Here is a 10,376-nt window from a genome sequence, read left to right on the forward strand (position 1 = left end):
AGGGCGCGGCTTGATGAAATGGGCGTGGCCTGGTAGGGCGTGGTCCCGGGGGAGGGAAGGGGGGGCGCTCCCGGTGCCCCCGGGATGGATTTGGGGGCCCGGGGGGGCGTGGCCGGGCCAGGCCCGACCCTCCCCCATTCCCGGGGTTCAGGAACAAAGCCGGGGGCACGGGCGGTACCGGGACACCGGGTGGGACGGGGGGGGGACATCGGGGGGGGGCGATGTCCCCCGGGGGGCCTGGCTGGGGCTGGGACCCCCCGTTCCAGCTGTGGGTGCAGGCGCTGCTCTGGGCGCTGCTTTTGGGGCGCCTCCTCCGCTACGGGGGGGGCCAGGGCCGCGGGGAGCCCCCCCGGGATCAGCCCGGGCCGGGGGTGCCCCAAAACCGGGGAGGGACCCCCCCATAGTGAGCTCTGATTTGGGGGGGGGGACAGAGGGACACCCCAAAGGTCCCTTCTTGTCCTCCCGAGTCGTTTTTGGGGGGTCTCTGAGGGGGAGGTTGATCCTGCCTCAGTTTCCCCGATGGGGGGGGGGGGGGGGGTCAGTGCCCCCCCAGCCGGGTCACTGGTCCGACTGGGCCGTACTGGGAGGCCCTGGGGACAGCACCCGGTGACAGCTCCGGACACGGTGAGGGGGGGCCGGGGGGCCGGGGGTTGTGGGGTGGCCTCGGTCCCCTCCTGTTCCTCGTCTGCTTTGGGAGGGCTCTGTGTTTTGGGGTGTCCCACGTCCCCTGGAGCGGTCCCATGTCCCTTTGGGGGGTTCCCTGTCCCTTTGGAGTGTCCCCTGTCCCTTTGGGGTGTCCCTTGTCCCCTTTGGAGTGTCCGCTGTCCTTGGAGGTGTCCCCTGTCCCTTTGGGGGTGTCCCCTGTCCCTTTGGGGTGTCCCCTGTCCCTTTGGAGTGTCCCTTGTCCCCTTTGGTATGTCCCCTGTCCTTTGAGGTGTCCCCTGTCCCTTTGGAGTGTCCGCTGTCCTTGGAGGTGTCCCCTGTCCCTTTGGGGTGTCCCCTGTCCCTTGGGGACACCCCCACATCCCCCTGTCCTCTCGATGTCCCCAAGGAGCCCACTCCAGTACTGTCTCTGTCCCTCCCGGTGGTTTTGGGGTCCCCACGGTCCCCAAAGTGGGGCCAGCTCGAGGCACGGGGTCCCTGGGCTGGGGACACGGGGACAGGAGGGGACACGGGGACAGGGGGGGCAGAGGGGACACTTTGCCATGAGGATGCTGGGCAGGCAGAAGGTGACACAGGGGGACACGGGGGGGACATCGAGGGGGACACAGGGGCACAACCCCAGCACGGGGAGGTGACAGAGGAGGGGACTGGGACTGCAGGGGTGGGGGGGACACTGGTGACATCGGGTCTGGGGACATTGGTGTCCCCAGGGTGTCCTTGGGGTGTCCCCGGGAGGGCGACACGTGTTGGTGGCCTTGGCCTCGAGGGGACATTGCTGTGCCCAGCGCGGGGGGCTCTGGTGGCACCTCGGTGTCATCAATGGGTGTCCCCAGGCACAGGGAGGTGACCGCGATGTCCCCAGGATGGTGGCAGTGTCCCCAGGGGTGTGGCAGTGTCCCTGTCCCCAGGGGTGTGCCAGGCTGTCCCAGGTGTGTGCCAGGCTGTCCCAGGTGTCACACAGGTGGCCCTGTCCCCATGTGTCTCCAGGTGTCACACAGGTGTCACACAGGTGTCACACAGGTGTCCCTGTCCCCTGGTGTCCCGGGCTGTCTGCAGGAGTTCCCAGGGCCTCCGGTGGCCCTTCAAGGTGTGTCCCCATTGTCCCCAGGTGTCCCCATTGTCCCCAGGTGTGCCCAGGTGTCCCCATTGTCCCCAGGTGTCCCCATTGTCCCCACTGTCCCCAGGTGTGCCCAGGTGTCCCCAGGTGTCCCCAGGTGTCCCCATTGTCCCCATTGTCCCCAGGTGTGCCCATTGTCCCCAGGTGTGCCCAGGTGTCCCCATTGTCCCCAGTGTCCCCATTGTCCCCACTGTCCCCAGGTGTGCCCAGGTGTCCCCATTGTCCCCCAGGATGGTCCCCAGGGCCATCCCTGTCCCTCCCAGTGTGCCATCCTCTCACCCGGGCTGTCCCCAACATGTCCCTTTTCCCTCTGGGTGTCCCCAAAGTGTCCCCTGTCCCCCCAGGGGGTCCCCGAGGTGTCCCGTGTCTCCTTGGGGTGTCCCCGGGGGATCCTGGGGGTTCCTTGGGGACTTTTGGGGGATGCCAGGGTGGTTTTTGGGGTCCCCGGGGGGGGGGTTGGGGTCTCTGGGGGTTTTGGGGTCCCTGGGGGGTTTTGGGGGTTCCCAGGGGGGATTTGGGGAGGTTTTGGGGGATTTTGAGGATTCTTCTGCCCCCCCAGATCCTGCTGAGCTTCGAGGACCTGCCAGGACCTGACCCCAGAGCACCGGGGGGCACCCGAAATGCACAGCTGGACCCCAAAATGGACACCTGGACCCCCAAAATGCACAGCTGGACCCCAAAATGGACACCTGGACCCCCAAAATGCACAGCTGGACCCCAAAATGGACACCTGGACCCCCAAAATGCACAGCTGGACCCCAAAATGGACACCTGGACCCCCAAAATGCACAGCTGGACCCCAAAATGGACACCTGGACCCCCAAAATGCACAGCTGGACCCCAAAATGGACACCTGGACCCCCAAAATGCACAGCTGGATCCGAAAATCCTGTAAAGCACCCCATGAAGCCTGAACCCCCAAACCTGGAGATACCAGAAATACCCCTGAACCCCAGCGGGTTTGGGGGGTGCCGGGGCTGGGATCGCCTGTTTTGGGGTTTTGGGGTGTCCCAGGGTGGTGGCCCCCATTTTTGGGGTGTCTCAGGGCTGTGCCCCCCCCCTGTTTTGGGGGTTTTGGGGTGTGGCAGGGTGGTGACCCCCCATTTCTGGAGTTTTGGGGTGTCCCTGGTTGGTGTTTGGGGGTCCCAGGGCTGTGACTCCCCTGTTTTAACCTCCCCAGATGGCAGCTCCCTCCCTTTGTCCCCAAACGGGGGTCCCCAAAACCGTCAGGGGTCCCCAAAAGGCCCTGGAGGGGGCCCCAACTCCCCAAGGCTTCGTTGTAAACGAGTTTGGGACCAATCAATAAAGTCTGGGAGAAAAATTGGGTTTGGAAATTTTGGGGTTCTCCCAAAGTGGGGGTTCCCATGGGTTTGGGGGGGACCCCGTGGGTTTGGGGTGTCCATGACTTTGGGGGGCCCTGGAATTGGGGTGACCCGTGGGTTTGAGGGGGAGCCCAATGGGTTGGGGGTGACCCCATGGGTTTGGGGTGACCCCATGGGTTTGGGGGGGGACTCCATGGATTCGGGGGGGCTCCATGGGTTTGGGGGGACCCCATGGGTTTGGGGTGACCCCAATGGGTTTGGGGGGGCTCCAGCGGTTTGGGGGTGGCCCCACTGGGTTTGGGGGGACCCCATGGGTTTGGGGAGCTCCGTGGGTTTTTGGGGGGGCTCCATGGGATCGGGGTGACCCCATGGGTTTGGGGGTGACCCCATGGGCTCAGGGGGTCCTTGCAATGGGGTGCTCTCCATTTTTGGGGGTCGGGGGAGCCCGACGGTGGGCGTGGCCTCTGGCAAGGGGCGTGGTCTCCACTCGCAAAGGGCGTGGGCCCGTACATCTGGGCGTGGCCAAATGCGATGGGCGTGTCTTAACACCAGAGGAGGCGGGGCCTCTGGACACGGGCATGGATGGGCGTGGCTTAGCCGGGATGGGCGTGGCTTGATAACGTTTGTGGGCGTGGCTTTCCGTGGGCGCGGCGGCGCGGGGCGGCTCCACCCCGGAGCGCGCGCGCGCGGCGGCCGCGGCTCCTCCTCCGAGCGGGCGCGCGCGGGCGGGGCGGGGGCGGAGGAGGAGGAGGAGGAGGAGGAGGAGGAAGGGGCGCGGGAGGGGGGGGCCGGCGGTGCCGCGGGGGGGGCCATGGCGGTGCCGCCGCCGCCGCCGCCGGGCCCCGAGCAGGCCCCGCGGTACCAGGAGTGGATCCTGGACACCATCGACTCGCTGCGTTCGCGCAAGGCGCGGCCGGACCTGGAGCGCATCTGCCGCATGGTGCGGCGGCGGCACGGCCCCGAGCCCGAGCGCACCCGCGCCGAGCTGGAGAAGCTGATCCAGCAGCGCGCCGTGCTCCGCGTGTCCTACAAGGGCAGCATCTCGTACCGCAACGCCGCCCGCGTGCAGCCGCCGCGCCGCCCGCCGCCGCCCGCCCGCCGCCCGCCGCCCGTCAGCCTCCGCGACACCGCGCGGCTGCTCGGCGGCGACGGCCGCCTCACCCGCGGCCGCCTCCAGGGCTCGGCCGCGCCCGGCGGCGGCGGGGGGGCGGCCGGCGCGGCCCCCGGGGCGGGCGGCGGCGGCGGAGCGGGCGGCGGGGCCCGGCCCGAGCGCACCCGGCTGGGCGCCATCGCCACGGCCCGCGGGGAGCGCGGGAGAGCGGCCGCGGGGAGGGCGCGGAAGGTGAGGAGGGGGCGTGAGGGGAGCGGCGGGGGCCGAGGGCGGCGGGGAGCCCGCGCCTTGTGAGGGGCAGCGCGGGGAGCGGGGGGCAGACGTGAGGGGCGGGCAGGAACGGGGGTCGTGAGGGGGCACCGGGGGCTGAGGGGACCCTGAGGGCGCATCGGAGGGAGTCGTGAGGGGCCGAGGGGAGCGGGGGACCCTGAGGGGACGCTGGGGAGGGGCCCGGGGGTCGTGACGGGGAGCGCGGGAAGGGGACGAGACGTGAGGGGAAGAGGCGGCTCCGTGGCCGGGGGACCGTGTGGGGACCCTGAGGGCTGCGGGGGCTCCTCCCGTGAGGGGAGCGCGGGAAGGGCCGCGGGTCTCGCAGGGCTGAGAGGAGCGGAGGGGCCCGGGGGTCGTGAGGGGGCACCCGGGAGGCCTGAGGGGATCCTGAGGGGGTGAGGGCAGCGCGGGAAAGGGGGGGGACATGGGGGGCCCGGGGGTCGTGAGGAGGCCCCGGCAGGAATGGGGACCTCTGTGAGGGGAGCCCTGAGGGGACACTGGGGAAGGGGCCGGGGAGTGTGAGAAGGGCTGAGGGGCACGGAGGGGACTGGGGGGCTCTGGGAGGGTGACCCTGAGGGGGCCGGGGTTGAGGCGGTGGGAATTTGGGGGTGTCCGAGAGGGCCGGGGGGCTCGGGGGGATGGGGGACTGGGGTGGTGAGGGGGCACTGGGGACCTGAGGGGACCCCTGAAAGGTTGGTGGGGACAGAGGGAAGACACAAGGTGGAGGATACCTGGTGGGGAGGGACCCTGAGGGGATTTAGGGGTCCCCTGAGGGAACTGAGGCAGCTGAGGGGACCTGGGGGGGGCTCCTGAGGGGACTTGGGGGCCTGAGGGGGTTTGGGACACCCCTTAGGGGACCTCTGAGGGGACAGCAGAGATCTCAAGGGGATGCGGGGGACCCCCAAGAGGTCTTGGGTCACCTGGAGAGTGGGGGACAGGGACAGGGGACCTTAGGTGACAGTGGGGACCTGAGGGTGTTTTGGGGTCACCAAGAGCCAGGACTGGATGAGGGTGGGGACTGGGAGGTTGGGGGAACCCCAGGACAAGTTGAGGGGGGACAGTGACAATGCTGGGGTGACAGCTCTTGGGGGGGACGGATGTGGAATTGGGGGATCCCGGGTTTGAGGTGGAAACTAGGGGAGTTCATTTTCGGGGGTGTCCTGTTCTTGGGAGGGTGACTTTCAGGCCTGAGGGTGTTCTGAATTTTGGGGGGCTCGGTGTCGCACTGTGGAGGGGTCAAGGAGCAGGTTTGGAGCCCCTGTTTTGGTGGGGGCTGTCGATTTTGGGGTCAGGGCTATACATTTTTCGGGGACCACAGACTTTCGAGGGGCTGTAGATTGTCAGGGCGGGTCTCAGCTCCTGGGGTTCTCTGTGGGGTGACGCTCGTGGTTTTGGGGACCTCCAGCCCCCCTGCAGCAGCAGCGAGGCCTCGGCACGGGAGGAGGAAGAGGAGGAGGAGGATGAGGACGAGGAAGACGAGGACGGGACGGGCTCGGAGGCCTCAGAGGACGCGGGGCCACCCCGGCAGCTGAACGGGGAGGGCCGAGGGGGGCCCCCCCTGCGCCCCCCGGGACAGCCGCCCCCCGAGCGGCCCCCCCAGCCCAAGGCCTGCGCCCCGGGGGAGGGGGGCTGCCAGCACATGGCCCCCCTCAAAAAGGAGGGGGCCTTCGGGCAGCCCGACAGAGCAGGTACCGGGAGAGGGGGGTGGTTTTGGGGGCAGGGGGAGTTGGGGGTGATTGGGGCAGTTTTGGGGGCGATGGGGGTAGGAGGGTTTATGTTTGGGGGTGCTGAGGGCAGGTTTGGGGGCGATGGGGGCAGTTTGGGGGTGCTGAGGGCAGCTTTGGGGGCGATGGGGGCAGTTTGGGGGCAATGGGGGCAGTTTGGGGGTGCTGGGGGCAGTTTGGGGGTAGTTTGGGGGGCATTTCAGGGGTGGGGGTCACTGGGTTGTAGGGTCGGTGCTGGGGGTCAGTCGGTGCTGGGGGTCACTCTGGGCTGTCCCGGGGTGACCCGTCGGTGTCCCTGCAGTGTCCCCGGCGCTGGCAGGGGCTGAGCCCTCGGTGCCGCTGTCCCCGGGCCGGCCGGGCCCCCAGGCTGCCGAGGGGGCCCCGTTCAGCTGCACGTGAGTCAGGGGCCAGTGTCCCCTCGTCCCCTGTGTCACCTGTGTGCCACCCAGTGTCCCCTTGTGTCCCTGTGTGTCACCCATGTCCCCTTAGTGTCCCTCCGTGTCCTGCTGTCCCCATCACCATTGTCTCCATGTCCCCCTGGATGTCCCCTGTCCCTGTCACTGTGTCCCTGTGTTGCCCCCCTGTTGCTGTGGCCCTGTCCCCACAGTGTCCCCTGTCCCAGTGACCATGTCCTGGTGTCCTCCTGTCCCTCCCAGTGTCCCAGTGACCGTGTCCCCATCGTGGTGACCGTGTCTGTGTCCCCCCCCGCGTGTCCCAGTGACACTGTCCCTGGCTCCCAGTGACCGTGTCCCCACAGTGTCCCCATCATGGTGACTGTGTGTCCCCACGTGTCCCCGTGACGCTGTCCCCATGGTGTCCCCGTGACCATGTCTGTGTGTCCCCACGTGTCCCAGTGACCATGTCTGTGTGTCCCCACGTGTCCCAGTGACCATGTCTGTGTGTCCCCACGTGTCCCCGTGACGCTGTCCCCTGTCCCCAGGGCCGGCCGCAAGGACAAGGCCGTGGACCCGGTGGAGTGGTCAGTGCGGGACGTGGTCGAGTACTTCACCGAGGCCGGCTTCCCCGAGCAGGCCGGGGCCTTCCAGGAGCAGGTGGGGCCACCCCTGTCCCCCAGGTGTCCCCACATTGTCCCCGGGGCTCCCTCTGTCACTGCGGGGGTCCCCAAAAACTCTCTCCTCCCTGCAGAATTCCTCTGTGGCCACGCGTGCCCCCTCCCGCTGCCCTCCAGAGTCCCCTCTGTCCCTGAAGGTGTCCCCAAGGTGTCCCCTCTGTCCTTGGGGGTGTCCCCAAGGTGTCCCCAGGGTGACCCCTCTGTCCCTGGGCGTGTCCCCAGGGTGACCCCTCTGTCCTTGGGGGTGTCCCCAAGGTGTCCCCTCTGTCCTTGGGGGTGTCCCCAAGGTGTCCCCTCTGTCCTTGGGGGTGTCCCCAGGGTGTCCCCAGGGTGTCCCCTCTGTCCCTGGGGGCATCCCCAAGGTGTCCCCTGTATTGTCCCCATAGGTGTCCACCCCTTCCCATTGCAGCCATCCCCATTCCCTAGGGTCACCCTGGGTGTCCCCCCTGTCCCTGTGTCCCCCCTGTCCCTGGGTGTCCCCCTTGTCCCTGGGGTGTCCCAAGTCCCCCTGACCACGCTTGTCCCTCCACCCTCCCCGGGGTCACCCCAGGGTCCATCCCCCCTGTGCCCCAGGTGTCCCCCCACTGTCCCTCCCCGGGGTGTCCCCACTGTCCCCGTGTCCCCCCACTGTCCCTCCCCGGGGTGTCCCCACTGTCCCCGTGTCCCTTTGTCCCTGCAGGTGTCCCCAAACAGCCCCCCTCACCCCACCCCACCCTCCGCCATCGCCCGGGGCTGCTGCAGCTTCTGTCCTCTGTCCCTGCGACTGCCCCCTGTCCCCTGGCTGTCCCCAGTGTCCCTCAGTGTCCCCGTGTCCCCAGGAGATCGACGGCAAGTCGCTGCTGCTGATGCAGAGGGCCGACGTGCTCACGGGGCTCTCCATCCGCCTGGGCCCCGCGCTCAAGATCTACGAGTACCACGTGAAGCTGCTGCAGCGCAGCCACTTCCAGGACGAGGAGCCGCCCCCGGAGCCCTTCCCGGCCTGAGGGACCCCCCCGGACCCGCGGGGGCCCCCCCAGACCCGCCGGGACACCCCCAGAGCCCCGGGGACGCCCCGGTGTCCGAGAGGGCTCCTCCCTCCCCCCGCTGCTGCACACAGAGACTTTGGGGGGTGGTGGGGGAGTCCCACCCCTTTCTGGGGGGTCCCACCCCTTTTTGGGGAGTCCCACCCCTTTCTGGGGGGTCCCACCCCATTCTGGGGGGTCCCACCCCTTTCTGGGGGGGTCCCACCCCTCTTTGAGGGGGTTGCATCCCTATTTAGGGGGGGGTCTTGCCTCTCTTTAGGGTCTCACCTAATCCGGGGGGGTCTTGCTCTCGTTTGAGGGGTCCCACCCAGCTTTGAGGGGGCCCCGTCTCTCTTTGGGGGTGCCACCCCTCTTTGTGGGGTCTCTCTTTCGGGGTGGCGCTGCTCCAGGGGAACACCCCCTCTTTTGGGGACATCTCACCCTTGATCTGGGGGGGCTTCTCTTTGGGGGTGTCATTTCTCCTTTGGGGGGGGGTGCCACCCCTCTTTTGGGGGGGCTTCTCCTCAGGGACCTCTCTTTTAGCGGGGTCGCTTCTCTTTAGAGGCGTCGCCCCTCTTTTGGGGGGATCCCACACTCTGAAGGGGTCACCCCTCCTTTTGGGGGTCGCTCTTCTCTTTCGGGGGGATCACCCCTCTCTTTTGGGGGGTCACCCCTCTCTTTTGGGGGTCTCCTCTCTCTGGGGCACACCGGGGGTGGGGACACCCCGCTCCTTGTGGGGGTCACCTCTCTTTTGGGGGGGCCCCTCTGGGGGCGGGGTCATCCCTCCTTGAGGGAGCCCCCTTTTTAGGGGATCCCCCTTTTCTTGGGGGGGATTTTTACCGCGGGGGGAGGGGGTTGGGGGGCTCTGCCCGGAGATGTTTTAACCTTCCCCAGCCCGTGCTCCCCCCCAAATTGGGGTGCGGCCCCCCCACCCCTTGGCCACGATGGGGGGGAGCCCCCAAACCCCCCCGCAGTCTGTGCCCCCCCCTTCCCCGGGCCTGGCTCGTTTTGGGTTTTTTTTAATAAACGGAAAAATGAAATCAAATCAACACAAAATCTCGGGGTTTGGGGCTTTTGGGGGGGGACACCCGCCTTAAAGCCCCCCCAAAAGGGATTGGGGGGAATGGGGGGGGGCCAAGGGAGGCATTTGGGGGTCTCGGGGACCCCCAGAGGAGGGAGGGTGCTGCGCATGCGCTGGTCCTCCCGCCCGGCAGGGGGCGCCGTTCGTTCCCGCAGGAAGGCGCGCCCTCTGCGCCTGTGCTGTACAGCGCCCTCCTCTGCGCATGCGCCCTGCACAGCTGGGGCCGCTACGCCCCCTACGGCGGCCGGCAGGCCCCAAAAGCCGCGCTCTACAAACAAGCCTCAAAAACAGCCTCAGCTCCCCTAAGCTGCCCCAAACATCCCCAAAACAGCCTCAGTTCCCCTAAAATGGCCTCAAAAAACCCCAAACAGCCCCAGAACAGCCTTATGCTTCGCTAAAGGAGCAGTAACTGCCCCCAAACCAGCCTAAACTGCCCCAAAACAGCCTCAGACTCCCCCAAAGCCACAAATGCCCAAGGCTCCCAATGTGCTTCCAGCCGCTCTGAAACATCCTCGGCCTCCCCAAGGCCCTTCCGACCCCTGACCAGGCCGCTGTCGCCCCCACACGGCCGTAAGCCCACACAAACGTTTGTATAGGATCGCCCCCGCTCCGTGTCCCCCGTACGGCGGCCGGACAGGCCCAAACGCAGCTGTGTTCCCTCCCTCCCGCCCTATGGCGGCCGGCGGGGCCAAATAAGCTCCGCGTCTCCCTTCCTTACGGCAGCCGAAGAGGCCCAAACTCCATCAGCTGTGCGCGTGCGCACTAGCAGTCCCCTGGTGAAGATGGCGGCGTCTATGTTCCCCATTTTCCGTACGGCGGCCCGCGCGGCCAAAAAGGGGCCGTGTCCTCTCCCCACCCCCTCATCCCGCGTTCCTACAGCGGCCAAAGGAGCCCAAAACCCCTCCTTGTCCTCCCGCCAGGCGTCTCCTGACGGACATAACGCCCTCCCGTCATTCCGCGCATGCGCAAAAACGGTCCCAGGGGCAAAGATGGCGGCGCCCACCCCGCGCTCTCT

General features: G+C 67.8%; 2 protein-coding genes and 1 long non-coding RNA gene across 3 annotated transcripts in view; 2 read left to right on the top strand and 1 right to left on the bottom strand.

Moving 5' to 3' along the window:
* The window catches only part of FBF1 (Fas binding factor 1), a 21,889-nt gene extending 21,147 nt beyond the window's left edge, over nucleotides 1–742 (bottom strand). The window contains exon 1 of the mRNA XM_038126205.1: nucleotides 723–742. Within this exon, the coding sequence (XP_037982133.1) occupies nucleotides 723–742 (20 nt within the window). The remainder of the gene's footprint in view (nucleotides 1–722) is intronic.
* Nucleotides 743–1,642: 900 nt separating this feature from the next.
* LOC119696518 lies at nucleotides 1,643–3,101 on the top strand. Its single transcript, XR_005255613.1, has 2 exons — nucleotides 1,643–1,750; nucleotides 2,340–3,101. It is a non-coding gene; the product is annotated as an uncharacterized LOC119696518 (long non-coding RNA).
* Nucleotides 3,102–3,857: 756 nt separating this feature from the next.
* Nucleotides 3,858–10,087, top strand: SAMD1 (sterile alpha motif domain containing 1). The gene is made up of 5 exons (XM_038126244.1): nucleotides 3,858–4,444; nucleotides 5,889–6,171; nucleotides 6,509–6,602; nucleotides 7,148–7,259; nucleotides 8,098–10,087. Exons 1-5 carry the CDS (start codon nucleotides 3,914–3,916, stop codon nucleotides 8,260–8,262), a joined length of 1,185 nt encoding a protein of 394 aa, XP_037982172.1. The 5' UTR covers nucleotides 3,858–3,913; the 3' UTR covers nucleotides 8,263–10,087.
* The last annotated feature ends 289 nt before the right edge of the window (nucleotides 10,088–10,376 follow it).

This window comes from Motacilla alba, unplaced genomic scaffold, assembly GCF_015832195.1.
Source record: "Motacilla alba alba isolate MOTALB_02 unplaced genomic scaffold, Motacilla_alba_V1.0_pri HiC_scaffold_31, whole genome shotgun sequence".
Taxonomy (NCBI): Eukaryota; Metazoa; Chordata; class Aves; order Passeriformes; family Motacillidae; genus Motacilla; species Motacilla alba.

Excerpts from the sequence above, each read along its gene's own strand:
- SAMD1 (XM_038126244.1), top strand. The coding sequence starts at position 3,914 with ATGGCGGTGCCGCCGCCGCCGCCGCCGGGCCCCGAGCAGGCCCCGCGG. Across the intron at positions 6,172-6,508 it reads CGGGCAGCCCGACAGAGCAG|TGTCCCCGGCGCTGGCAGGG; the intron begins GTACCGGGAGAG and ends GTGTCCCTGCAG. Across the intron at positions 6,603-7,147 it reads GGGGCCCCGTTCAGCTGCAC|GGCCGGCCGCAAGGACAAGG; the intron begins GTGAGTCAGGGG and ends CCCTGTCCCCAG.